This window comes from Anser anser (assembly GCF_964211835.1).
Source record: "Anser anser genome assembly, chromosome: 8".
NCBI classification, from domain to species: Eukaryota; Metazoa; Chordata; class Aves; order Anseriformes; family Anatidae; genus Anser; species Anser anser.
This window is the reverse complement of record NC_139728.1, coordinates 21,621,134-21,646,706: the sequence shown is the minus strand read 5'-3', so window position 1 is coordinate 21,646,706 and position 25,573 is coordinate 21,621,134. Positions and strand designations below refer to the sequence as shown.

General features: G+C 68.9%; 2 protein-coding genes across 4 annotated transcripts; one reads left to right on the top strand and one right to left on the bottom strand.

Moving 5' to 3' along the window:
- Positions 1 to 703: 703 nt before the first annotated feature.
- Positions 704 to 15,835, top strand: SLC6A9 (solute carrier family 6 member 9). 3 transcript variants are annotated; one of them, XM_083845935.1, is made up of 14 exons: positions 704 to 898; positions 2,975 to 3,113; positions 10,549 to 10,705; positions 10,842 to 10,973; positions 11,638 to 11,890; positions 11,971 to 12,103; positions 12,340 to 12,474; positions 12,560 to 12,663; positions 12,736 to 12,973; positions 13,055 to 13,189; positions 13,376 to 13,475; positions 13,650 to 13,750; positions 13,874 to 14,044; positions 14,245 to 15,835. In XM_083845935.1, the coding sequence occupies exons 2-14, from the start codon at positions 3,084 to 3,086 to the stop codon at positions 14,455 to 14,457; spliced, it is 1,902 nt and encodes a 633-aa protein (XP_083702061.1). In that variant the 5' UTR covers positions 704 to 898; positions 2,975 to 3,083; the 3' UTR covers positions 14,458 to 15,835. The 3 variants fall into 3 exon arrangements, with proteins under 3 accessions (XP_083702061.1, XP_083702063.1, XP_083702062.1); XM_083845937.1 differs by lacking the exons at positions 704 to 898; positions 2,975 to 3,113 and adding an exon at positions 5,596 to 5,623 and having other exon boundaries at positions 11,762 to 11,890; XM_083845936.1 differs by lacking the exons at positions 704 to 898; positions 2,975 to 3,113 and adding an exon at positions 7,011 to 7,159.
- Positions 15,836 to 16,639: 804 nt separating this feature from the next.
- On the bottom strand, positions 16,640 to 23,718 carry B4GALT2 (beta-1,4-galactosyltransferase 2). The gene is made up of 7 exons (XM_083845940.1): positions 23,555 to 23,718; positions 20,677 to 21,063; positions 20,141 to 20,376; positions 19,861 to 20,051; positions 19,483 to 19,605; positions 18,036 to 18,140; positions 16,640 to 17,916 (listed from the first exon to the last, which is right to left on the bottom strand). Exons 2-7 carry the CDS (start codon positions 20,990 to 20,992, stop codon positions 17,766 to 17,768), a joined length of 1,122 nt encoding a protein of 373 aa, XP_083702066.1. The 5' UTR covers positions 20,993 to 21,063; positions 23,555 to 23,718; the 3' UTR covers positions 16,640 to 17,765.
- Between the last annotated feature and the right edge of the window lie 1,855 nt (positions 23,719 to 25,573).

The window sequence follows — 25,573 nt, the reverse complement described above, 5'->3', positions numbered from 1 at the left end:
TGTGCATGCATGTGCATGCATGTGGGTGGGTGTGCATGCATGTCGGTGTGTGTGCATGTGTGTGTGTGTGCATGTGGGTGTGTGTGCATGTGGGTGTGTGTGCATGCATGTGCATGCATGTGGGTGGGTGTGCATGCATGTCGGTGTGTGTGCATGCGTGTGGGTGTGTGTGCATGTGTGTGGGTGTGCGTGCATGCATGTGGGTGTGCGTGCTTGTGTGTGCATGCATGTGCATGCATTTGGGTGTGTGTGCATGTGTGTGGGTATGTGTGCATGTGTGTGGATGTGTGCATGCATGTGCATGCATGTGGGTGTGTGTGCATGTGTGTGCATGCATGTGCATGCATTTGGGTGTGTGTGCATGTGTGTGGGTATGTGTGCATGTGTGTGGATGTGTGTGCATGAATATGCATGTGTGTGGGTGTGTGTGCATGCATGTGGGGTTGTGTGGATGTGTGTGGGCTGCATGTGCATACGTGTGGATGCGTGTGGATGCGTGTGGATGTGTGTGCATGCGTGTGCATGCGTGTGCATGCGTGTACATGCGTGTGCATGCGTGTGCACGCGTGTGCACGCTCCCACGCGTGCCCGGCGTGCCCTCCCGCTGCGTGGGCTTCGGGGACGCGGGTGCCGCGGGTACTCCGGTGCCCCCGGTGCCGGTACCGGAGCGGGGCGCTGGGGAGCTCGGCGGCGCGGGAGGCGGAGCGCGGCGGCGGGGGCGAGAGGCGGTGCCAGCCCCCACCGACCTCCAAACTTTCATTAACTCGCCAGCACCGGCGGCGGCGGCACGGCACCGGGCCCGGAGATCACCGGTACCGGCGGCGGCCCGGGGGGAGCGGCGCCACCGGGGACCCGCTCGGAGCCGCGGGAGGGGCCGGGGGGCGGCGGCATGGGCACGGTAAGGGCGAGCACCTCCACCGGCTGCCCGGCCCGGCCCGGCACCGGGGAGGGGGGCACCGGGAAGGGGACACCGGGGAGGGGACACCGGGGCGGCGGCGGCGGCGGGGGGGGATGCGCGGCGCTCCCGCATCTGTTGCGCTCCGGGCGCGGGGGCCGAGCGGGGCCGCCCGGTGCCGTGCCCGGCGATGGGGCCGGGGGCGGCGGGGCCCGGGGAGGCCCGGCCCGGTGCTGTGGAGGGGGGGCCGGCGGTAATTTTCCACGGGCATGTGCCGGGGCGGGGCGGCGGAGCAGCCACCACGTGGCGGCTGATGTAACCCGGGCCCCCCCCGCCGCCGCCGCCGCCGTGCGGCACCGGGCGCATCGCGGGGATGGAGGGGGGCGAAGCCGGGCTCGGCTCCCTGCGCCCCCCCCTCCCCCCGCTGTGCCCGCGGGGATGCCGGCGGAGGAAATGGCTCCGCAGGTGGCATCGGCTGTGCCGGGCACCCCCCGGTGCCACATCCTGCGGGAGAGCACCCGCCGCCTCCTCCTCCTGGGCGCTGCCGTGCCGTGCCGAGGTGTGGCACGGCGGCGGTGCCACCCGTCACCTGTCAGGGACGAGGCGCTCCGAGCGGTCACGGCATGCCGTGACACCAGGAGGGGCATCCCCTAGCGCCTGTGCCCGGCTGCCTCAGGGGATGCTGCAGATTTGGGCGTCCCTGGAGCCCTGCATCCTTCCTGGGCCCCTGCCTGGCTGGGTGCTCGCCTTTGTGCCAGGCAGGGAGCCGCAGCCAGCAGCCGCCGTGCACGCGTGCGGCCTTATCGGTGCCCGGCAGACCCCTGGGGGAGCGGCAGGCCCTCCCGTGGGCGCTTTCCCCTCCCGGGACGGGCAGGTGACGAGTTCCCAAGCCAAATTCAGGGCCACGGGGAGGGCAGCTTTCGGCTTGTTGGCAAGAGGTGTGTGGCGGGGAGGAGGTCTGGCCGCTGGCCCCACGCCCGCCCCCTGTGACAGGTTCCCGTGCCACACAGGGAGCAGGGCTTGTTGTCCTCCCAGTGCAGTGACGACACCTCATCCCCCCCCCCTGGAAATGCAGCCGCTCCCAGGGAGGGGCTTGGCAGTGGGATGCGGTATCTGCGGGCAGCAGCCTGCCTGTGCCGAGGGGCTGCAGCCGGGGCTGGGGGCTTGCCCCGCGTCCCCCGGCCTCCTGCCCTTTATCTCCACCACCCACGCTCCCTCCCGATGCGTGCAGGGCCTCGTGCCCCTCTGCTGATTGCTCCAGACCCACGGCAGCCTGGGGCCCTGGGCCTCCGTCAGGGACCCTTGGCTGGGGGCAGGGGTCCTTTCCCGGCCAGCAAGGGCACCGAGCGCCGGTGTGGGATCTGCAAACACCGGTGCTTGCACGGACACGCGACCTGCTGTTTTGCAAGAACCCCTCTCCCTCCCGGGAGGGAGGAAGGTCAAGCCCAGGTGCCCCCCTGGCCCCAGCAGCCCCAGGCTGGGGCAGGAGCAATGGTCGGGGGGGGCTGCATCCCCCTCCCGTGCCTGATGCAGCAGCACCTGGCCGCGGTGGAGCCCGCTGGCTTGGCCCCCCTGCGCCGCACGTGCACGCGATGCACCGGGGCAGAAGGCAATCGTTTCCCATCTGTGCCCTCCACGGCAGCTGAGCCCTGAGCTGGCCTCGCTCTGCGCCCAGTCCCGGCGCTGCCGCCCGCTGCGGCCACTTGGGCTCCAGCTCTCGCTGGGGGACGCACGGGGCCCCCCGACGCTCCTGCGGCCCCCGACGCCCACCCGCCGGGCGGCTGGGAGCCAGCTGCCCGCAAGGTCGCCTGTCCACAGCGGGTAAATCTTTAACTGCTTCTTGGGAAACACCTGGGAGCCACCGATCGCGGCCGTGCCGGGGGGTTTGGAGATGCTGGAGGGGGTGGGAGCGAGGAGGAGACCCTCAGTGGGACCCCAGGCTGCTCCCCCTTGCCCTGCGGCCAGGTACGGGGCAGCCAGCCGCCTGGCACGTCCCCCTGCTGCCCGGATGGAGGGGGAGGCCCGGGGCGGGGACGTGCCCACCCCACCAGTCACGTCCCTCTTGGTTTCTTTGCCCAGCTCGCTCTGCCCCTGGATTGAAGCGTGCGGGTGCCGGTGCCGCAGCCAGCGCGACGGAGAGCCGGGGACCCCGCGGCGGGCAGCCGGGAACGCGCTCCAGCCTCCAGGGATGGCCGATAAGTGCAGCGAGGGGCTGCTGGTGAGTGCCGGGGCGCAGGGACCAGGCTGACCTGGGGGAGCCCCTGTGGTGGACCCAGAGCACCCGATGCAGGGCGAGGGAGCGGGATGCCGGGGCTCCTAAGGGGCTCCGTGGCCACCGGGATGCCCTGCCGGGGTTGTGCCCCCCAGCGCGGTGCCCGGGGTGCCCCTTGATGGAGCCGCCAGCGGTCGCTCGCTCCCAGCCCGCTGCCCGCGAGGCTCCGGGCGTGGTGTCTCACCGCCTGCAGATGCTATCGCCCTGCTCAGGCACGCTGCCTGCTTTATCGCCCGCCCCAGCTCTCCAGGCGAAGGCGGGAAAGCCGCGCAGCTCCTCCACCTTTGCTGGGGTATGGGTACCCCCCTGTGCCGGGTACGAGCTCCTGCAGAGGCAGGGGACGGGGCTGTCACCCTCTGCATCCACCCCTGCTGGCTCTCCCTGGCAGCCGGAGCAATGGGACGGGGGCAGAGGCAGGCACCGACCCCATATCCTCACCAGCGCTGCGTCGTGGGGTGTGCTGCCCTCACCCTGTGCTGCAGGCGGCTTCAGCGCCCTGCGACAGGCAGGCAGGTGCGGTGTCCTCCCGGGGGGGCTGCGGTGGCCCCGTGCTGGTCACTGCTGTACCCTTGCAGATGAGGGGTCTGGGAGCCCGGAGCCCCACTGCCCCGGGCAGCTGCCTCTGTCCTGCAGGTGAGCGCAGGCTGGGCTGGGCTGCTGCCTTTCCCCTGTAGGTGGGAACTGAGCTGCGGGGCTGACATGCTCGCCCCCCTCCCCTTCCCGGGGGGCTTCCCGAAATAGCTGCACGCTCCAGCCAGAGGGCCTGGAGCCAGCGCTTCCCTGGGAAGCCGGGAGCCAGGGGAGCGGTGTGCTCCAGCGGGCGCTTCCAGCCCGTGTGTGCACGGCTCCCTCGCTGCCTGTCCCAGCGTGGCCCTGCCGGCCGTGCCCGCGGCGGCACCCGGGCTCCCCTCCTGCCCATGGCAAACAAATTTCCCCACGGTTGGGCTCGGTGAGGTGCTGGGGCCATTGCCAGGTTCGGCTGGAGCTCTGCCATCCCCGTGCACGCCGTGCCGGTGCCCCTGCGTGTGCGTCGTGTTTGCCACGAGCCCCGCGCGTCCACGCTGCTGCCGTGTCCTTGCCGCAGCCGCAGCACCGGCTGCGGGGAGCCAGGCGCCCAGCGCCCACCTGCTCCCGGTCAATCTTTAACTCGCTTCTCGGAAGGCCCTGCCCAGCCCACCCCGGGGCCAGGGCACACGGGGAGCTGGGGAGGAAGGGGAACCACGGGGGTCTGGCACCCGATGTGCCGGTAACCCCGTCCCGCAGCCCTCTGCTCCCCCGTTTGCAGGGCGAGGGGCACCCCGAGCAGGATGGGCGCAGGGCACAGCGGTGCTGGCAGGGAGCGCGGCAGCATCCTTCATGGGAGCATCCCTGCTCCGGGAGCATCCCTGCGCCAGGCCAGCTGCAAGAGCCCTGGGACGAGGTGTCGCGGGACAGGGCCTTGGCTGCTGAGCTTTCTGGGTCATTGGGGAAGGCAGCTAATCTCCCTGGCCTGCCTCCAGCGCCGTGCAAACAGCCTGGCAAAGCGTGGCCCTTGCCCTGCCCTCTAATCCCTGCCAGCAGGTGCAGTTCCCAAGCCCGACCGAGGTCCCACGGCACAGTCCCTGCGCCCGCCGTCGTGGCCGGGGGGGGTTCGTGGCGGGGCTCGGGGTGCCCGTTTTGGGGAGGACAGAGGTGACGGTTGAGGCTCTCCATCCCCTGGCTCTGTGGTGTGCGGCTGTGCCTCGATTTCCCCACCTGTAGGCCGGGGTCTGCGCCCTCCCGGTGCGACGGGAATGCCATGCGTGTGGATGCCCGTGTAATTCTGTGCCTGCTGACTCCGAACTGCAGGCAGGAGGGGGGGCACGGTGCCCCCTCCCCTCCCAAACCCAGCAGGGGCCGTGGCGGTGGATGCCCAGCGGGCGCTGGGATGCAGGGGAGCTCCAGGGGCCGGTTCAGTCCCTGTGTGGCCGAGCGGGGGGGATCCGACAGCCTCTCCCTCCCTGTCCTTTAAGGACATTTTGTTTTGTCCCCAGCAGCGTGCTTTGTTTGGGCTCCAGCCGTGCCAGCGGCTCCTGACTCCCAGCCTTGCTTTGCTGGCACGGCCGGGCAGCGTTCGGCCGGGGGGGCGCCCGGCTCAGGTGGGCTCCTGCCATCGCCTGTCCCAGCCCGGGCAGGCACCGCTGGCACCGTGCTCGCAGGGATTACAAAGCTGGGGGGGGGCCTGCCTTGTCCCAGACACCCCCAGCAGCGCGGTGCCGCCGGCCCCGGGCAGGGGGGCCAGCAGCGCGAGCAGGAGCTGCGGAAGCGGCTCTTGGCTGCGGGAGCCCTTCCCGGAATAACAAGGGGCAGCGATGGGGGGGCCGGCGGGGGATTTTTCTGCCTGAGCGCTCCGGGAGAATCGTGTCCGCGCCGTGAGAATGGGGCCGGAGAGAGGCAGCCCCGGCGGGAAGCGCCCGGCTAGGGGATGGTGGCACCTGGTAGGTCCCCAGGCGGCGTCCCTGCCCTGGGCGCCCTGCAGCCCTGCTTGGGGATGGGGTGTTGGGGGCTGTAGGGTCGGGAATGATGCTCCCAGAGCCAGAGCACGCAGGGACTGGGGAGCTGGGAGAGCTCAGGGTCCTGCTGCAGGACGCTGTGCCCGGGGAAGGACATCTGGCGGTGGTGTGGTGGTGGCCCAAGCAAGGCGGTGCAGTGAGCCAGGCCGCGGAGGGATGCAAATGGGCACCTTGTAGGGTGTCGGGGCGCAGGGCTGCACGTGGAGCAGGGCTGGAGGGCTTGGCGCCGTCACCCTGTCCCTGCCACTGGGGCTGGCACGAGGGGGAGGCTGCGTGTCCCGGGGGGTCACAGCTTGGTGCTGCTGCCCCGTGCCCTGGGAGCATCCCGGGCGGCCGGTGCAGGAGCGGACAGGGATGGGGACGAGCGCTGGGTGCCGGTGTGGGAAGCCGAGCGCCCGCCCCGCACACGTGAACGGCACACGTGTGCGCCCGCAGCGCCGCTGCCCGGACCCCAGATGGTCTCCCGAAAGCGCCGGCCTGTCCCCCCGCCCTCGGTGCTCCATCACGCCTCGCTGGCGCTTTGGCCGCGCTCCCCAGCCGGGGCGCGGGGCTGGGAGCAGCTGGGGCACCCTGAGCCTTGCTGGGGGGCTCCCTGCCTCTGCCCTCCCACAGGACACGGCGCCGTACCGGGGGTCCCAGCCCACGTTGGGCAGGGGGATAAGGGTGAGAGCGGCGAGGCTGGGGGTGTCCGGGCGGAGGGGGGCTGGCAGCGCAGCCCTCCTGCCAGGCAGATGGTCCCCCCGCGGGGCTGTGACCTTGCGATGACTGCCGTGGATCCCTGTGATGCCCAGCGGCTTGGCTGACGTCAGGGCGAGGTGGCATGGGACCAGGCTGGGGATGTGCCACGGGGCAGGCTCGTCCCAGCGCCCCCGTCCCCATATCGGGCCGTGCCAGGTCCCAGCAGTGCTCAAACACCCGGGTTGGGGTCGGCTGTGCGAGGCTGGGCAGCGTCATGGGTGATGGCAATGGGGCAGGAAGACATTGGCGGGGCTGGGGGCATGGGAACGGGACAGCACGTGGGGGACAACAAGGGGACGCTGCCCTCTGCCAGGCTCCAGTGTGGGAAGGAGCCAGGGGCAGCAGGGGCAGGATGAGTCCCGCAGGGAGGGCAGCGCTGCCCGCCGGAGCGTGCGGGGCTGCAAACAGCTGGACCCCGCTAATGAAGCCTCATTAAGCGGGATGTGAGCTGTGCCAGGGCTCAGCGCAATGCAGCCCCCCCCCCGCCTGTCCCTGCTGGGAAGGGGGGGGACACACACACCTTGCTGGCGGGGGCACGGCTTGTGGGGCAAAGGGGCCGGGCCGGGAAGGGGCGCGATGCCAAGCCCCGGAGGCAGCGGGCGGGCAGCTGCCGCCGCGCGGGACCCAGAGGTGCCAATGAAGCCGGGGACGCACGGAGCCGGCCAGCCTGGCCCCCCGGGGCGCAGCCATGGGCAGCCGGGCCCCCCCCGGCCCCGCCAGCAGGTCAGTGGGGTGGCGAGAGCGGGGTCCGGGGGGCTGCGGCACGGGGCCGGGGTGGCGGTGGCCGTGCCAGCGCTGTCCCCTGCTGCTGGGGCTCTCCGAGGTGCTTTGTGCCAGCTCCGGGGTGAGGCTCTGCGGGGCTGAAGCACGGCCACGGCTCTGTAGGGCCCCCTGAGGCTCCCTGCCCAGCGGGGACGTGGGGTGCTGCAGGGGAGGAGGGCGTCTCTGGAGGTACCCGAGTGTGGACCCCCCTGCCCGGGCTGGAGCTCGCAGCGCTGCCCCATGGACCCTCCTGTGGGGCACAGCCCCCATCCAGCCCCCCCCCCGCCACCTCTACCTCCAGCCCCGCTGTGGCCCCAGCTGGGTTGGGAGCAGGAAGGGTTTGCTCAAGCCTGGGGGTTGTGTTTTGGTGCTGTTCACTCTGAGACCTACTGATGGCCAGAGGGGTGTGCGGTGCTCAGTGCCGCAGCTCACACCCCCCTTCTTCCCCTCTTCCCACGGCACCCAGGAGCCTCGGCCAGCTGGAAGAGCAGCAGACACCCCCCCCTCCCTCCCCGTGACCCCGTCCCCATCGCTGGGGACCCCTCTCCAAGACATCCCATCCCTGGGGGCCGCCCTGCTCGTCCTGGGGGAAGCCCTGGGAAAGGATTTCTTTGGGAAACAAATAATCAGCATCTATTTATACCTACTGGAGGCCTCCGCCTTGCCCAGCCCCACATCGCCACGGCGAGGAGCAGCGATGCGATGTCAGGCTGATGACATCAGGGGTGACCGTTACCCTGCCGCGGCATCTTTTTTTTGGGGGCGGTAAACAAGAATGGGGTCCCCACACGAAATGGATGAGGCTGATGTCCCATAGGGTGCTTCTGCTGGACTGGAATACCCCCGGGGGGGGGCAATTTAACAAGGGGGGGGGTCCATGCTGGAGACACAGTGGGGGTCCCCAGGTGCTCTCCCTCCACTCACCCCATAGGGACGTGTCCGTGTGTGTGTCCCCCCCCCCAGCCATCAGCTTCCCAGGCATAAATCAGGGGGAGGGGACGGTCCCTTGGGGAAGTGGGGGGCATCCGGGCACCCCGGCCAAGCTGCCATTGTGCGAGGCAGCGCTGCTTAGCATGAGAAAGGCTCCGGTGCCAGGCGCCCGTGATGGATGGTGCCTGCGCCGCGGGACCCGGGGATGCTTTGGCTGTGTGGTAGGGTCCTGGGGAGGAAGGGTGCCCTGTGCACCCCAAATGTCCCCTTTTGGGGACGTTTGGGGTGCACAGGGCACCCTTCCTCCCCGTTACGCGTGCACCTGGAGCTGCACGTGCGTGGAAAATTTGGGGGAATTGGGGCAGCGTGCTGCATCCTTGCAGCCCAGCTCTGCCTTGTATTAAGTCCCGGCCCCCACAACACGAAGCAGGGTGGGGGGCTCGTCTCCCAGGCGCTTGGGTTCCCCCCCTTTTTTGCCATGCAGCTGGGTGGTTAATGAGTGTAAAGGACGGGGCGACCTTCCCGGATTGGGGGGGGGGATTGTAGCGGGCTGATGGGTGAGCATGCGAGCGTGTGCACACGTGTGCGTGCTTGGGCACACATGTGGCTGTCCCCTTATTGGGGACACGCGTGCCTAAGCCCTGTGCCGCAGTGTGGGATGCCAGAGGACCGGCGCTCTCAGTGCTCTGCTGCCAGGTGCCTCAGAATTGGGGTGCCCCATGGAGGCAGCAAGTGAGGCCGTGATGCCTCTGGGCTCACCCGAGCAGAGGGAGAGGGGTGGCCCCCAGCTTCAGGATAGGGTTGGGGTCCCCTCTGGGCTCTTGGGGCTCCAGGCTGCGTTGGGGTCATGCGGTGCCCCCCAAAAAACCCTTCTCAGGGAGGCTGGAGTGCCGTCCCCCCACCCGCCAGCCGTGCTGCTTATTAGGCTGAGCGGGAGCCTCGTTAGTGCAAGCATCTCGGCAGCTTTATCGGGGGCTTCCCGATGGGATCAGCCTGCACGAGCGCACCCCAAGGTGGGGACATCGCCAGCATCACCCCCACACCCTGGGGACCCCTCCACCCCACAAGAAGAGGCTGTGCCCCGGGGCAGACCAGGATCCCCCACCTAGTGCCAGCGGGGGATGCGGGGGACACGCGAGGGGGACGAGGGGTGGTCCTGGGGGCTGGGCAGGGGCACCCATGGGTGCTGGGAGAGTCAGGATGCTGCGGGCTCATTTTCCACACACCCTTTCCGTGTGGGGTCTGGCAGAGACACCCCCGTACCCCGGCTGGGCATGGCCAGTGTATTGCCATGTATTGCCCCTACAGCCCCTATATCCCAACCCAAATCCCCCCCCAGACCCCCGCTGTGCGTCCCGCTGCCCCCGCCGCCCCCCCCCGCCGCCCCCGGCGCGTGCGGGCCCCGCTTCGCAGCAGATGGCTTTGTTTGGCAGCGCGGTGCCGGAGTCGCCGGGCATCACGTCCCGGCTGCGCCGGCCCTAATCGAATGACACGGTTTGGTGCACCGCGCCTGCTGCCCGCGCCCCGCCGGCGTCAGCAGATCCGGAGCGACGGCTCCCGATGGCGGCCCCGCTCGCTCGGCCGTCGCAGGGGGCACGGGCAATGCCAGCAGCTCCCCAAAATATCACTTGCCCTTGGCCCGGAGCTGGGCAGCGTCTCGGTGAGCTCAGCGTGAGCCCGGGGCCACCCTGGGACAGGGCCGCGGGGTGGCGGGTGCCATCTGCGCCTGGGGGTGGCCGGCACCCGTCCCCTTTGTTGTCGTCCCCGGTGTGAGCGCGCATTGTGCCGTGGCCTGCACAAAGCGCCCATTCTTGCCCCCCAGCCCTCCCTGTGTTAAGGGATGATGGGCACAGGGGCTGTCCCCCGGGGGGGGGGGTTCCCACCTGCACAGGAAGGCTCAGGACCCCTGCCACCGCAGGACACCTTTCCTGGGGCGGGGGGGACCCCTGCTTGATCCCATCACTGCACCCCACTCCCCATCCCGGGGCACCCACCCCAGGGCACAGCCTGGGGGGCCGGGGGTCCGGTGGTTCCCCCCCCCGGCTGCGGGCAGTGGCCACCCAGCGGGGCCCCTTTTGCTGGGCGCAAGGGGTGGGGGAACAGGAACAGAGGCCCCTTTGTGCTCGGGCGCCCGAGCCTGCTTTGTATGACTTGCAGGCTCTTCCTTCTCTGCAGCCGGGCTCCGGGGAGAGCTATTCATCGGGGCCGGCGTGGGGCGGGGGGGCCGCCAGCGCTGCCTCCCCTCTCCTTGGCACCGCGCATGAACGGTGGGGGGGTGCTGGCACAGGGCAGCCCAGCCTGGGGAGGGATGGGGCAGGATGCAGGGGACCGCCCGGCCCCGCTCGGTGGCTGTCACCCCTCCGATGGGCCCGGCGGGGGTGTCCCCCCCGGCTGAGGCACCCCGCCGCATCTCTCCGCAGAACGGCGCCGTGCCCGGGGAGCGGGGCAAGCAGGACAAGAGCATCAAGCGCGGCAACTGGGGCAACCAGATCGAGTTCGTGCTGACCAGCGTGGGCTACGCCGTGGGGCTGGGCAACGTCTGGCGCTTCCCGTACCTCTGCTACCGCAATGGGGGAGGTGGGTGTCGGGGGGATGGGGGTGAGGGGGGCCCGGGGTGGGGATGGGGGCATGCGCCCTGCTCCTGAGCTGTGCCGGGGGCACGGCCGTGTGCGGGGCTGCTGCCCGCTCACACCTTGTGGTTCCTGCCCGCCAGGTGCCTTCATGTTCCCCTACTTCATCATGCTGGTGTTCTGCGGCATCCCCCTCTTCTTCATGGAGCTCTCCTTTGGGCAGTTCGCCAGCCAGGGCTGCCTTGGCGTCTGGAGGGTCAGCCCCATGTTCAAAGGTAAGGGGCTGCCCGTCCCCACACCGGCACGGGGCGCACACCCACGCTCCTGATGTGTCCCCCTGCACACGCCTCCGGCATGTTGTGCAGCCCTGCACAGGCATGTGCTGCTTGCACAGCCCTGCATGCCTTGCACACGCACTGCCTGTGCACGCACACACTGCTCACGTTGCGCAGGTCCCCTGTGTGCACCCCCCGCCAGGACGTGCTGCACCCCCCCGCACGCATCCCTGCACACCCCACGCGTGCCCTGCACGCTCCCCTCCTGCAGCACGATGTACGCCCCTGCCCTGGCATCCAGTGCTTGCATTACACACGCATCCCTGCACATGCCACATGTGTCCCCCGCAGAGGTCATTCAGGCCACCGTGGTGTGCTCAACCTAGGTGTATTTCCCTCTCCTCTGTCACCAAGTCCTTCCAACCCCAAAGTCACCATGGCCATGCAAGGAGAGCCCCCAGCCCCGTGGTTCTCCAGGCCTGAAGACCCCAAGGGCTCACCCGCAGTCCTGCAAGCCACGCACCCCGTATGCCCTAAGGAGGACCCCGTGCACAGCAGGGGGCTGAGCCCTGCATGCTCCTCGCCCCGGTGCCGCCCGACCCCGAGCCGCGAGACCCGCACTGCCCGCGCCGTGCCGCTCACCCCTCCCCGGTGCTGTTCCCAGGCGTGGGCTACGGGATGATGGTGGTGTCCACGTACATCGGGATCTACTACAACGTGGTGATCTGTATTGCCTTCTACTACTTCTTTGTGTCCATGACGCGCGTGCTGCCCTGGACGTACTGCAGCAACGCCTGGAACACGCCCGACTGCGTGGGGGTGCTGGACGGGAACCTCTCCAGCCACGCCGCCGTCAACCTCACCCACCTCCTCAACGCCACCCAGAAGCGCACCAGCCCCAGCAAGGAGTACTGGAGGTACTGGGGGAGGGACAGGGAGGTATGGGGGGGGCGGCGGTGGCGGATCCCCGCTGATGCTTGCCATCCCCCCGGCGCAGGAGGTACGTGCTCAACCTGTCGGATGACATCGGGAACCTGGGCGAGGTGCGCCTGCCGCTCCTGGGCTGCCTCGGCGTCTCCTGGGTCGTCGTCTTCCTCTGCCTCATCAAGGGCGTCAAGTCCTCGGGGAAGGTACCCGCGTGCCCCGGCTCCAGGCCACGCCCCCTTCTGGGTGGCCACGCCCATTGTATATCTGCCGTGCCCCCTCTGTATATAGCCATGCCCCCTGTAGGCATAGCTCCTCCCCTACTGGTAATGCCCCTCCCACTATGGCCATGGCCATGCCCCCCCTGGTTATAGCCCCGCCCCCGCCCCAATAGCCCCGCCCCTTTCCTCGTGGCCCCGCCCACCGAGCCCCGCCCCCGCAGGTGGTGTATTTCACGGCCACCTTCCCCTACGTGGTGCTCACCATCCTCTTCGTGCGCGGCATCACGCTGGAGGGGGCCCTCACCGGCATCATGTACTACCTGACGCCCCAGTGGGACAAGATCCTCGACGCCAAGGTGAGCGGGGACGAGGGGACCGGAGGGGACCAGGAGGGACCGGGGGGGGACGTGGTGCACGGCACTGACCCCGTCCTTGGCGCAGGTATGGGGTGATGCGGCCTCGCAGATCTTCTACTCGCTGGGCTGCGCCTGGGGCGGCCTCATCACCATGGCCTCCTACAACAAGTTCCACAACAACTGCTATCGGTGAGTGCCCAGCCGTGCCCCCCACGCCGCTCCCCGGCCCCACCGCCGGCCCTGACCTGTCTCTCCCCGCAGGGACAGCATCATCATCAGCATCACCAACTGCGCCACCAGTGTCTATGCCGGCTTCGTCATCTTCTCCATCCTGGGCTTCATGGCCAACCACCTGGGCGTGGATATCTCCAAGGTGGCCGACCACGGCCCTGGCCTGGCCTTCGTCGCCTACCCGGAGGCCCTCACCCTGCTGCCCATCTCCCCCCTCTGGTCCATCCTCTTCTTCTTCATGCTTATCCTCCTGGGGCTGGGCACTCAGGTAGGGCACAGTGGGGTGGGGACAGGGAGGTGACACGATGGGGCTGAGGCTGACGTGCTGCCCCCTCCGCCCCGAGTGCAGTTCTGCCTGCTGGAGACGCTGGTGACGGCCATCGTGGACGAGGTGGGCAACGAGTGGATCATCCGCAGGAAGACCTTCGTGACGCTGGGGGTGGCTGTGGCGGGCTTCCTGCTGGGCATCCCGCTCACCACCCAGGTAGGGCACCCCGGGGTGCTGACGGGGATGGGGGGACCTGTACCATTGTAATGGCAACCACTGTCATTGCCATTGTCGTTGATCCATCACTGGCATGCCAACTATGGTGGCATCTGGGCTGGGTGCTGCCGCGGTGGCCCCAGTGCACAGGCCAGGGCTGCCACGCCAACAGGGTCCCTCTCGCAGGCGGGCATCTACTGGCTCCTGCTGATGGACAACTACGCCGCCAGCTTCTCCCTGGTCATCATCTCCTGCATCATGTGCGTCGCCATCATGTACATCTACGGTAGGTGCCCCCGCGGTGGGGCGGGGGGCGTGGGGACTTGTGGCCAGTTGGTGGCTGGCTGCTGGAGGCAGGCAAGGCCGTTGGCCAACAACCAAGGGGCATGCGGGTCCCACCACGGTGGGTGGCGGGGGGCTTGTTTTCCTGCCGGGGTTGACGGCCACCTGTCCCCAACAGGGCACCGCAACTACTTCAAGGACATTGAGATGATGCTGGGCTTCCCGCCCCCCTTCTTCTTCCAGATCTGCTGGCGCTTCATCTCGCCCGCCATCATCTTTGTGAGCATCGCGAGCAGGGGGCACGGGGCCGTGGGAGGTGGGGGCACGGGGCGGGCAGTTGCGGGCAGGGGACAGAGCAGGCTGGCTGCTCCCCACCGGCTGATCCTGCCTGTCCCTCCCCAGTTCATCCTGGTCTTCACAGTGATCCAGTACCGGCCCATCTCCTACAACGACTACGTCTACCCCACCTGGGCCATCAGCATCGGTTTCCTCATGGCGCTCTCCTCCGTCATCTGCATCCCCATCTACGCCATCTACAAAGTGTGCCGCTCCGAGGGGGACACGCTGCTGGAGGTGGGTGGTCAGGGCCAGCCCCCACGTCCCAGCCGGGGGTTACTACGAGACTGTCCCCTACCCTGGGGCTGTCAGAGACACCTGCAGATGGCATCCACGGGACGTCCCATCCCCTGGGAGCCGCTGGCGTGGTGGGGTGGCCAGGGCAGGGTGTGACGGCGGGCGCTGACCCTGTCCCCCCACCATCTCCCTCTCTCTAGCGCTTGAAAAACGCTACCAAGGCGAGCAAGGACTGGGGCCCGGCGCTGCCAGAGCACCGCAGCGGGCGCTACGCCCCAGCGTTCAGCCCCTCCACCGAGTCCAACCTGGAGGTGCAGCCCCTGCACCCGGAGAAGGCGCAGAGCGAGGCCGCGGCCGCGTCCCCCGTGCAGGGCAGCAACGGCTTGGCCCACAGCCAGGACTCCAGACTGTGACCCCCCGCCGTCCCCGCACCCCCTCTAACCCCTCCCGCGCGGTGACACTTTCGCACCTTCCGCTGGCGGAGCCTGGCTCCGGGCCGCACCGGACGGCGGGGGGCTCTCAGCGCCCGTCCCCGAGACCCCCCGACCTCCTCTCCGGTTAACCCCGTCCCCCCCCCGTGGCGTTTGTTAACCCTCAAGTTTACGGTAACCTTCGTGCGCGACGCTGGGACACGAGAGGAGGGGGGGCACAGCCCCAGGAGGGCCAGGAGCCAGAGGCACTTTGCAGGGGACCTGCCCCGTGGGGACTGGCACCCTCGGGCCGCGCGGATGGAGAGGGCACCGGGGCACTTACTGGGGTGCCGCCCGCCCCGGGACAGAGCACAGACCTCCCGGGCTCGGTCCCACGGGACCGTGGTGGCAAGGGGTGACGCTGCAGGGAACCCCCAGCCTCGGCTGGGTGGCCACGTGCAGGGACAGCACCCGGGGCACGGGGTGGGCAACGGGGTGAGGGCACCGCCCGCGCCAGCACAAGGCACAAGCACAAGCACTTAGGCACGCGTGCACGTGGGCGCACGCACCCCCCACGCACGCGGGCACGCACACTCGGTAACCACGGGCGCGCCGTGCGGGTGCTCGCACCCACAGCCCGCACACCCCCCCGGTACATGCAGCGTCCCCATGCCGGCCCCCCCCCCCCCCCCCCCCCATGCTGGGGGCTGCGGGTGCCCACCTGGGTGGTGGCACGGGCGCCTGGCATCCCCAACGGCCTGGCACAGGTGGGGGGGGGAACCTTCCATGGTGCTAAGGGGGAGCAGGAAGGACTGGCCCCCAGCTGCTGCTAGCAAGAGGTACCAGGGGAGATGGGAGGGCTGAGGCAGCCCGCTCGCTCCGAGCCATCTGGGTACGTTTTGTCCCCAAGCAGTATTAGTGGAGCAGGATGCACTGGCAAGGCCGGGCGGTTTTTTTCAATCTGTCTTCCAGCTACAGCCGAGGGGGCCGTAGCTCTCGGTTTTGGGGTGGGGAGGACAGGACCCTTCCCACCCCGAGGCTCCCCTGCCAGCCAGCACCGCGCTCCCTGTGCCGGAGCCCCGAGGCTCACACAGGGACGTGGGGGCGGCGCGGCGGGGACACACTGAGGGGCAGCAGGGTGCTGAGCCCCGGCAAGGACGTTCCAGCCCCCGTGGCCCCATCCCGAGCCCCCCGTGCGACGCGGCGGAGAGGCGCAGTTTCCCGCATGGTGCCCGTGCCCTGCCCCATGTGTCACGACGCTACTGTTCACCTCTAATTGTTAGCAATAACGCGCGCGTCCCTGGGTAGCGCTGCCTGTGCCAGTGTCTCTCCCGGTGTAGACTTCTAAAGTATCCTAGGTTTTAATGAGATTTATATTCCTGAGTCCGTGTTCCGCTGTGCCCTTTTTTGGGGACCCGGGGAGGGGGACAGCAAGGGATAATTTCCCCCGGGTGAATCATTTCCCCCATGGATGCCCAGCACTGGCTCTGAGCAGGCAGGATGAGCCCTGGGGATGCTCCTCACCTTTGTGCTGTTCACACCTATAAAACCCAGGTGGAGCTATGCCAGAGAATGGAGGATGGGGACTTTTGTCCTTGGGGGGCACTATCCCTGAGCAGAGAAGGCACCTGGCCCTGGCTGGGGCTGGGCCCTTTGTAGGGCAGGATCTGCCTGCGCTGGCCCAGGGCTGGCTGAGGAGGGGGCAGCTCCCAGGATGGGGAGTGCAGGCAGGGGGGGACATGGTGGCCTTGTCGTGGGAGGCAGCGTGGCTGCCTGGTCAATCCCTTTGCATGAGGGCCTGCACCCTCCACAGGGCTCCATCGCACCGAGGGGCAGCAGGGACAGCACGTGGAGCCCCCCTGCAGCCACCAAGGGGCTTCTCGGGCGCAGGGGGGACCTGCAAGGTAAGGCTGGGGGTGCCCAGGACACCCACTGGCTTCAGCACCAGGGCAGGGAGCACTGCGGTGTCCCCAGGGCAATATTGTGCCAGGGCTTGTGCTGTCCCCAGACACCCCCACACTGTCCTCACCCCACAAGTTGGGCCCTTCCACCCCACATTCAGCCCTGTTGGCCCCAGATTGTGCCCCCCCCCCGTCTCCCACCCCTACTGGCTGCAGCAGCTCCAGGGGTGCCTTACACTGCCCCATCTCCACAGTGACCCCCCGGCCTCCCCAGGAACCCTGTGAACTTTTGAAACTTTTATTAAATACAAAAACCCAGGTCTCTACGACCGAATGCTGCATTCAACGTACGCTCAAAAAAAGGGTCAGACATTCAAATGTACAAAAGTCACCGGTGCCCCTGCTGCCCCGCTGCTCCCGGCCGGCTGCGGGGAGGTGGCAGTGCCCCCGGCCCCACAGAGGGACGTGGGGAGGGACAGGGCACCTGCCCCACATGGCCCCGTCCTCTCCTCCCTGCCCCGGGGCTGGAGGGGGTAAAGCTGGAGAGCAGCAAGGGCAGAGCCAGTCCCCGTCACCTCCAAACGGCACGTGGATGGAGGGAGCCATGGGGCAGCCCCCCCGGCCAAGAGGGGCCGTGGGGCTTCATGTCAACCCGTCCCCCAGAGCTGGAAGGGCTTAACGGGGGGGGGCGCACAGCATCTGCCTTCAGGGAGGGCAGGGGACACGGCCAGCAGCCCCAGGGACACTGAGGCACGGCGAGGGGCTTCTGCTAATAACCAGAGGTCGCTGTTTGGCAGAGCTGAGGCCCGGCTCTGAGCACCAGACTAAAGCGGAGGAAGACAGCGAGCCACGTCTGCACGCCGAGCTGCGCGGGCGGCACCGGTGCCCCGATCCTGCCCGCTGGGGAGGCCGGGGCTGCTCCCCCCTCCGGCCGGGGCAGCTCCAGCGCTGGTGAAGGGGGAAGCCTGCACCCCGCTTCTTGCAGCACCGGTGGGGACTGGGCGCTGGGCTGCCCCGGGGGCTCACCTCCTCCCTTCCTGGGGTGCAGGCAGGAGCTGGCGTGGGCACGGGGCTCCTCGCCGGGGCTGGGGCCGTCCCCTCCTTCTGTGCCGGGAGCTGCGCGTGGGGCAGACGGGCGCTTCAGCCAACACACCGAGTATGGGGCAGGGGGCTTGGAAACACACTGGTGGGGACGGGGGACAAAAGGTTGCGGAAATTCTCAGGACCAACGGGTGGGCTGGGGCACAGCCGTCTCCGAAAGGCAGCAGAGTAGGCAGAAAATATCCCCGTCCAGTCCTTGCCCTGGGGCTGGGGCAATATCCACAGCGTCCAGCCAGCCCTGGCGCAGAGCCGCCGGCCACCCAAGGGTGCGAGCGCCAGCCCCGCACAGCTCTGCCTGCTGGGCAAGCGCTAGCCCCGGGCCAGGCGTGGGGGTGGCTTGCCGATCTCCACCGTGATGTTGGTGTACATGGGCGCGCGCGACACCTCCACCAGCCGGTACTGCAGCGAGCTGATCCCGTCCCGCTTCATGGTCATCTTAGTGTTCTGGATCTTGGTGAACCTGGTGGGAACAGGAGCGGGATGAGGCAGGGGAGAAGGGGAACGCCCGCTGTGGGGGGGCGGCGATACCCTGGTGGGGTGGGCAGGGCGAGGTGATAGCCACAGGCCCCTGCGGCTCACCTCTGCGGGTTGGGCTCGTTGTGTTTGTCGCGTTCGTGCTTGATCATGCGGTACCTCCCGATGCGGATGTCGGGCCTCGACACCTTCATGCCGTTCAGGGAGATCCTGAGGGACAGGAGCAGAAGGGGATCAGCGCACGCCCAGACCCCAGGGTAGGACATCCTCCCAGGCCGGAGATCCCCGGGGCCAGCCCTCACCAAAAATAAACCTGTCCCTAGCTAAGCAAGAAACACGACTGCGCTAAGCCTGCTCTCCGCTGGCCAGAGGGGAGCAGAGCCAGGCCACAGCTGGGAACAGTGCCCACGACCAAAGATGCTGCTTGCTCCACAGCAGTGCATGCCCGAAGCAAGCACCGCCAGCTCCAGGTGACCCCCGGTGCTGCGGGCACCCGCTGTGCTCAGCCGGCGCTAAGCAAACACCGCTATTCCCCCACCGCTCCAAAGCCACTGCTGTTTACATTCTCCAAATGCTGGTGGCCCTGCCCTTCCCTTCATGCAGCATGACTCTGGCCTCAATTGCTTTTTCTGTCTGCACAGCCAGCAGGTGGGGAGAGATTTTCTTCTCCTAGAATAGTTCATTTAAAGTTGAGAGGCCAAGTGGGAGCAGGAAAGCTGGAGAGATCCCAGCTCACGGAGAGAAGCCTCCCCTCCTCCCAGCAACACAACTGCGCTCGGGCCTGAAGAGCAAGCAAGCTGAAATCCAGCGGCTAGGGCAGCCGAGCGGTGGCACGGCCCCCTGAGGGCCCCCTGCACGCTTTTAGGGCTGCCTAAACCTCCCCGAGAGCTCAACACGCTGCACCTCGTCTCCCCTGGGACCGCTTGTCTGGGCCGGTTACTTCCGGAGGGGAACCGTGCCCGCTGCCTGGGCGCACAGCACCTGCGAGGGGCTCTCGGCTCAGGCCGCCCTCAGAGGCTGCCGTGCACCATCGCCACACGCTGCTCCACTTCCAGCATGGCCGGGCAGCGTCGTGGGACGTGCTGAAACAACGCTGAAGCTCTCCGGCTCCTGCACTCAACAGAGGGAGCCGCGGCCCTGCACGCGGATCTGCTGCGGCCTGCCGGCTGCCGGCAGAAATGCCCGCTGTGGTGCTGAGCAGCCTCTACAGAGCCACTTCCAAGTTTCGCATCCTGATCCCAGCCTGGAACAGAGCCCACAGGCAGGCTTCCCCGCTCACGTGTCTCAGCTGGCTTCAAACTGCAGCTTGCTGCCCTCAAAGAGCAGGAGGAGGAAGAGGAGGCCGGGCCCCCCCGCGCCAGGTAGGTTGACCCCCAAGGGCTGGCCAACAGTCCGAGCTGTGGCACCAGCGTGACACCTCCCAGCCCTGCCAGCCTGGAGGGTAATTAAACTCCTCCCTGGGGTGTGGCAGGGACCTTCCTTGCACGTCAGGTATGTCCCAGCACACACCCGTAAGCCCTGAGCCAAGGCTGGGTAAGGGGTTGGCACCTACCGGTTAAAGATGTCGTCGTCCTCTCCTCCCCAGCCCCAGTACTCGTTGGGAAAACCATTGATCTTCAGGAACTGGGATTTGCTCAGCCCAGAGACACCACCGAAGTAGCCAGCATAGGGCAGCCTGCAGGGTGAGAGTAGAGAGATCAGGGAACAGGGCCAGCCCCACAGGGTCCCCCAGACACAGGGACAAGCACCAGCCCCTCCGGTGTCACCCTCTCTCGCAGGGCTCCGTGCCCTCTGCCATCCCACGTCCACAATTTGAGCCACTGACCCCATACCTGCTCCAAGCAATAACCACACAGGAATCCCCGGCTTCATCCCCACGAGGCCCCCCCAGCCCGTGCCCCCAAAACACCCCAGCCCCTCAGGCACCCACCTGAACCCAAACTTGTCCATGCCAACGGCAAAGTGCCGCGGCTGCTCGTAGCAGCGGTACAGGTTGCGGTCATCCATGGGGATGAGGTCCACGTCGCTGAAGATGAAGCAGTCGTACTCCTCATCGTCCTTGAGCGCCTCCAGGAAGCCCACGTTGAGCAGCTTGGCCCGGTTGAAGGTGTCCTCGCCGTACTGCGGAGCAGGGCACGTGGCCCCAGAGCTCAGTGACGCCTGCACGCCCACCGCGGCCCCGCCGCCCACCTCGCCCCCGCCCTACAGACCTGGTTGATGATGTAGATGCCGTAAGCCACCTTCTGCCGGCGCAGGATGGGGTGCAGGTAGTGCAGCCAGTACTTGAGGTGGTGCTCGCGGTGCCGGAAGGGGATGAGGATGGCCACCTTCTGCCGGGGCAAGCAGTCCGGGGGGGTGTACTTGCCGCCCTGGCGCACGTCGGGGTTCTCCCGCTGCACCCGCTCCATGCTCATGGGGGAGCTGAACTCGATGAGCAGGCGTCCGACTGCACGAGCGAGGGCAGGGCGATGCCAGCAGCACGGGACACAGGACAGGTCACGGTCACCCGCTGCTCCCAGCAGGGCCAGCGGAGCAGGGAGGGGGACCCGCAAGGGGGAGCGGCACTGCCGAGGACAAGGGACTCCCAAAACCTCCCCCCCCGTATCAGCAGCGACCAGCTGCCTGGTACCAAGCCTTGGGTTTCTCCAGCCTGGGACCACCGGGAAGCCACGCTGAGCGCCCAGGGAAGGGGACACCCCCCCCCCCCCAGCACCCAGCTGCCCCGCTCTCACCCCGCACACCTCACCTAAGCCGGGGGGCGTCTCCTGGCAGGGCTGCAAGGGCTTCTCGGTGACGGAGCGGTTGGTGCTGGGCTTGGCGCTGGGGGACGGGGGCTCAGCGCCGGCTGGCCCGTAGCTGGGGGCGGTGCCGTTGGGCCGGGAGGAGTTGGAGAAGGGGTGCGCGCGCGAGGCGTTCCTGGCGTTGAAGCGGCTGAAGAAGTCCAGGTGCTGCGCGTAGACGTCGAAGTAGAGGATCATGATGATGACAAAGTGGAGCAGGCAGAGCAGCAGCACGGCCTTGCAAATCCTTTCCAGGGTCACCCCCAAGAGCAGCCTGGTCATCTTCCGGGCACGGGCAGGCGGACATGTGCGCTCAGCGGGGCAGGGGGGCGGCTCCAGCCACGGTCCCGATCCTGCCGAGACACCCCGTGCTCAGGATGTGGCCGGACACAGCCCTGCTCCGCCAGCACCGCCCAACCCCAGCCCCGGTGACAGCAGGGCCCGACAGGGACTTGGAGCCCCTGCTCTGACGGCACAGCCACGAACGCGCGAGAGGGACTAGGGACAAGCACAAATCCGGAGGGCAGCGGGGTCAGTGCCACCCAGCAGAGCAGAAACAGACCCCAGCTTCGTCCGTTTCCTGCCCAAACTGGACACCCCTGTGCCCTTGGCTGCTCCTGCCCCATGTTCCCTCTCCACGCTGTCCCTCCTCACCTTCCTGTACCCACAGCACCCAACGCTTTCCCACCGGGGCAGCAGAGCACAGGGAGGCTTCCCCTGTCAGCAGCTCCCCCGCCCCGTTCCCAGGACCAAGACCAGGCCAGACCCACTCCCAGCCCCCCAGCAGGGGATGGGGATACCCCAAAAGGAGCTGCAGAGAGCCCCACCGAGGCTGGGACCCTGCAGAAGGTCACACACCAAAACGCTGTCAGCCTGCAGAGTCCCAGAGGCACTGTGGGTGCCCCCAGCAGCCACTCCCGCCCAAGGCACCGCATTCCCCTGCTCCCCATCCCCAACTGGCCCAGCACCGGTTCCGAAATAGGGCCGGGAGCAAGTGCCGTGCTGTCAGGGCGCTGAGCGCAGCCAGCAGCTGCAGGCAGACACCGAGCCAGGAGGGAGCACGTCCCGGGCAGGCAGCCCCGAGGGGTTCCTGCTGCCTCCGGGGGAGTCCAACTTACAGCAGCGCGGCTCCTCTCTCCTCCTGCTGCCGGAGCCCCCCAGGACACCGTGCCCAAGGGAGCTGCCAGGGTGCCCTTATCTCACACATGACACCTGGAGCCAGGCCAGGGCTCTGCTGGGAAGGTGGCCGCGAGAGGCACCGGAGCTCCCTGGCCGAGCCCCGAACCCTCCTGCCCTTTCCAGCCCCGCAGCACGGTGGCACGCCTTGGAGGGGGACACCCCAATCCCTCCGTGCCCCCCAGCTCCCAGGCAAGCTGCTAGGACGGGGGCACGCAGAGTGGGCAGCAAGGCCCCGGAGACCCTGGCCCAGGCTGGTGCCACGGCAGGGACCCCGGGAGGGTTGCAGCAGGCGGGGAGCCGCGGCAGGGCCCCCCAGCAGGAGCGCAGTTAGGACCCGAGCGTGCTGGCACCCAGCCCGGGGCCTCAGGGCCAGCCCTGCAGCAGCTGCCAGCCCCGGCTGGCTGGGGGGCCTCCCGGGGAGCGGCAGGCACGGGGGGACACGGGGTGGGAAGGAGGAGCGGAGCCGAGGTGCGAAGCGGGTCCCCCCCTGCGGGACACGCCAGGACCCCGACCTTACAGCCAGACGCTTTCTAGGAAGCTGCCCCCCGTGCTCATGGCGCGAGGGAAGCCGAGCGTGGCGGTGCCTCCCAAACCGTCCTGCGAGGAGCAGAGCCCCGGGCGCAGCCGGCTCCCCAGCCCCGGGGGCGGGCTGCGTGCTGGAAACCTCCCCGAAGCACAGCCCCTGCGGGAGGCTGGTCTGTGGAGGCGCCCGGCAGCACATGGAGCAGCAGCAGCATCTCGACAGGCAGACGGGGAGGAAGAGGCAGCGCTGGGGAGGAGAAGGGCAGGTTTTCGGGAGCCGGGCCTCTCCTCCGCCAGGCAGCTCGCGCTGCTGGGGGAGCGCGGCGCTCCCCGCGCCACGAGGGCTGGCGGCTGGCTCGACGCGAACAAAAGCGGAGCACTCGGTTTAACCGCAGCCACGGGATGCTGTGGAGGCCAAGAGCACAAGCAGACTAAAAACGCAAGCCAATTCCTGGCAGGAAGGTCTGTCGGGGCCATTAACCGTGATGTAACCCCCTCCGCGATGAGAGGCCAAGCGCTACCGGCGCGACCTGCCCTCACGCCTCTCCTCGAGCACCCACCCCGGTGTCACACGTGCCTGCAGCGATGGGGCCAGCCGCGTCTGCTTCGCAGGCATGGGCACGGGGGGCACGGGGGGCTCCGTCCCGCTCCTCCCAGCCCCCCAAGGACCTGCAGGAGAGGGAGGCGCAGCAGGGACCTGCTGGTGCCGCCCAGCCCAGCCCTGGCCGCGGGGCCAGCTCAGAGAGCGAGCCCGTTGAGCAGAACCGGCCCCCCAGATCCTCCGGGAACTCCCCGGGCAGCCGGGACCAAGCCCACGGCGCTGCGTTCCCTCCCGGAGGGGCCCCGGGGAAGCTTTCAGAGCCGAGCAGGACGGGCACCGCCGCTGCGCCCACCTCCGCCGGGCGGCCGGGCCCGGGGATCGGACCCCTCCGCGCCCAACACGGCCGCGCACCCCCGGCCCCGCACCGGCCCCCCCCCGGTTCCCCCCCCCCGGGGCCTCCTCCCGTGCCTCGGGGCCTGCGGCCGGGGCCCTCCCGCGGCGGGGCCTGCACCTCCCGGGGCTGGGCGCCGCGGGGAACGGCTCCGGCTCCACCACCGCCGCCGCCACCCACCCGGCCAGGCCGCGCCGCCCCGCTCGCTCACCCACGGCGGCCGGGGCCTCGCTTCAGCCCCGCCGGCCCGGCGCGGTCAGCGGCCCCCGCCGCCGCCTCCGCCTCCCCCGGCCGCCGGCCCGCGGGCGCCCATGCCGGGGCTGGGGGGGGGGCCCCGCCGGCCGGGCCCCGCCGCTCCGCACCGCCGAGAGCCGCAGGGACACGGGCCGCGCCCGCACGCCGGCTCCGCCCGCCGCCGCCGCCGCACCGGGAGGGGCCGCCCCGCTCCGCCCCGACGGGGCCGGGCCTGGGCCGCCGCCGGGCCGGGAGCCCCGTGGTTTGGGTCCCCCGCGGCCCACCCGCTACCTTCCCCTTCGTGCCAGCCCCTCCGGGCCGCTCCGCCCGGCTGCCCACCCGCCCCCGGGGCTTCCCCTCCTCTCCGTCCCCTAAGGGACCCTTCTGGCCCCGTGGCACCCACCCCACGAGCCCTGGGCGCAGCCGTCCCGCTCCCTCCTCCGGCTCTCGGCGCGGTTCTGGGGCAGGGGGGCATTTTCCCCTTAAAAAAGCACATCCCGGCTCCGGCTGCTGCTCCAGCCCTGGAGGGCCTTGTAATAAATACCTGGGGGAGCCCGCAGCACGGCCCCCATCACAGCCGCGGTGCACGGAAAGCATCTTGCAGCGGGAGGCTTCCAACAGCTGGCAGATGCCCGGCAAGCCAAACCGAGGCAGGGCAGTGCCCATCGCTGGACGACCAAGCGGACGAGCCTTTCACCAAGGAAGGCGATTAACTCGCAGAACAGCTCCTCTGCCGCCAGCACAGGCTGCTTCCCCCAGCGCCTCCTTCCTGAAGGCAGCTCTGCCAGGGCCCAGGAGCTTGGTGCGCAGCCCCCAAGTCCCACAGGGCCACCACCACAGCCCGTGGGAGCAGGCCAAGCGTGCAGTACGAGCCTCTCGCTTCGCACCTCCTGCTGGCTCCCTCAGGCCGCATCCTGCCCCACACGAGCACAGGGCAGCCCCACAGCACAACCACCCCTGCGGTGAGCTGCTGCGGTGTTTGGAGAGGGGCACAGGGGGCTGCAGGGCTCAGCTAGGTTTGCCCCAACAGTCTTCCTACCCCCGGGGGGTGGCACTGCTGTCCAGGGGGTAGCTCGGCCCCAGGGCCACCCCTCCATAGCGCAGTACAAGCGGGCTGGAGGGCTGGGCACAGCCTGCACTAGATGCAGAGCCAGGCCACAGCAAGACCAGTCCCACCATCTGCCCGCAGCACAGAGATCCCAGGTGAGCCCAAGGTCCCAGAGCACACAGGACAGCGTGGAGCAGAGCCAGGACGCCAGCAGACCTCAGAGAGGCGGAGCAGAGGCAGCTGCCCTACTCCAAGGGCAAAAAAAAGCAGTAGGTACGAATGCTTCCCAGCTCCAGCAGCCCTGCCCCTGCCCGTTGCACCCAGGTGAGAAGAGATGGGCAGCTCCCCGAGTACACGTGCACTGCCGCAGAGCGCTGAGTGCTGGGGGGAGATGCTCCCCCTACAAAGGTGTGCTCAGGGCACAGCGGGACGAGGCCCTCGTGCCGGATGCAGCAGACTGCAGAAGCACCGGCTCTGCAGAGCGGAGGCAGGAAGACCTTGTTCTTCCCTTCCCCCAGGCAGCACGAGAGCTGCAGGCCCAGCTGTCCACAGCCGGCTTCCCCACGCTGCATCCACCGCAGGCAGGGAGAGGGGAGCAGGGCCAGCACGACGCGTCCCCACCCCGGGACCTCCGCCAGGCCCCCTGGGACTGCAGCCCGTGGGGCACAGGCAGACCCGAGAGCCCCAGCGCACAGCAAACACAAGGTAACTGGCTGGGATATGGCCTTCAGGCGGCAAAAAGCTTCGTTTCGCTGCCCTTCAGGTGCCCCCCAGCTGCACGATGGGGGTACGGACACCGCAGGCAGCAGCGTTATGCTCCCTCTGCGTGCTGAACTACCTGGCCGGGAGCCGAAAGGCCCAGCCCAGCTCGTGCCCGTGCCTCCAGCATGGGGCAGCACTGGTGCTGGTAGCAGCCTGGCAGAGCCAGCGCGGAGCTGCCTGCTCCAG

Coding starts and splice junctions, on each gene's coding strand:
- SLC6A9 (XM_083845936.1), top strand. CDS start 7,013: ATGCCAAGCCCCGGAGGCAGCGGGCGGGCAGCTGCCGCCGCGCGGGAC. Junction 10,706..10,841: donor CTGCTACCGCAATGGGGGAG/GTGGGTGTCGGG, acceptor CCTGCCCGCCAG/GTGCCTTCATGTTCCCCTAC. Junction 12,475..12,559: donor ACAAGATCCTCGACGCCAAG/GTGAGCGGGGAC, acceptor TCCTTGGCGCAG/GTATGGGGTGATGCGGCCTC.
- B4GALT2 (XM_083845940.1), bottom strand. CDS start 20,992: ATGACCAGGCTGCTCTTGGGGGTGACCCTGGAAAGGATTTGCAAGGCC. Junction 20,377..20,676: donor GGAGACGCCCCCCGGCTTAG/GTGAGGTGTGCG, acceptor TCGCTCGTGCAG/TCGGACGCCTGCTCATCGAG. Junction 19,606..19,860: donor ATGGACAAGTTTGGGTTCAG/GTGGGTGCCTGA, acceptor CTCACCCTGCAG/GCTGCCCTATGCTGGCTACT.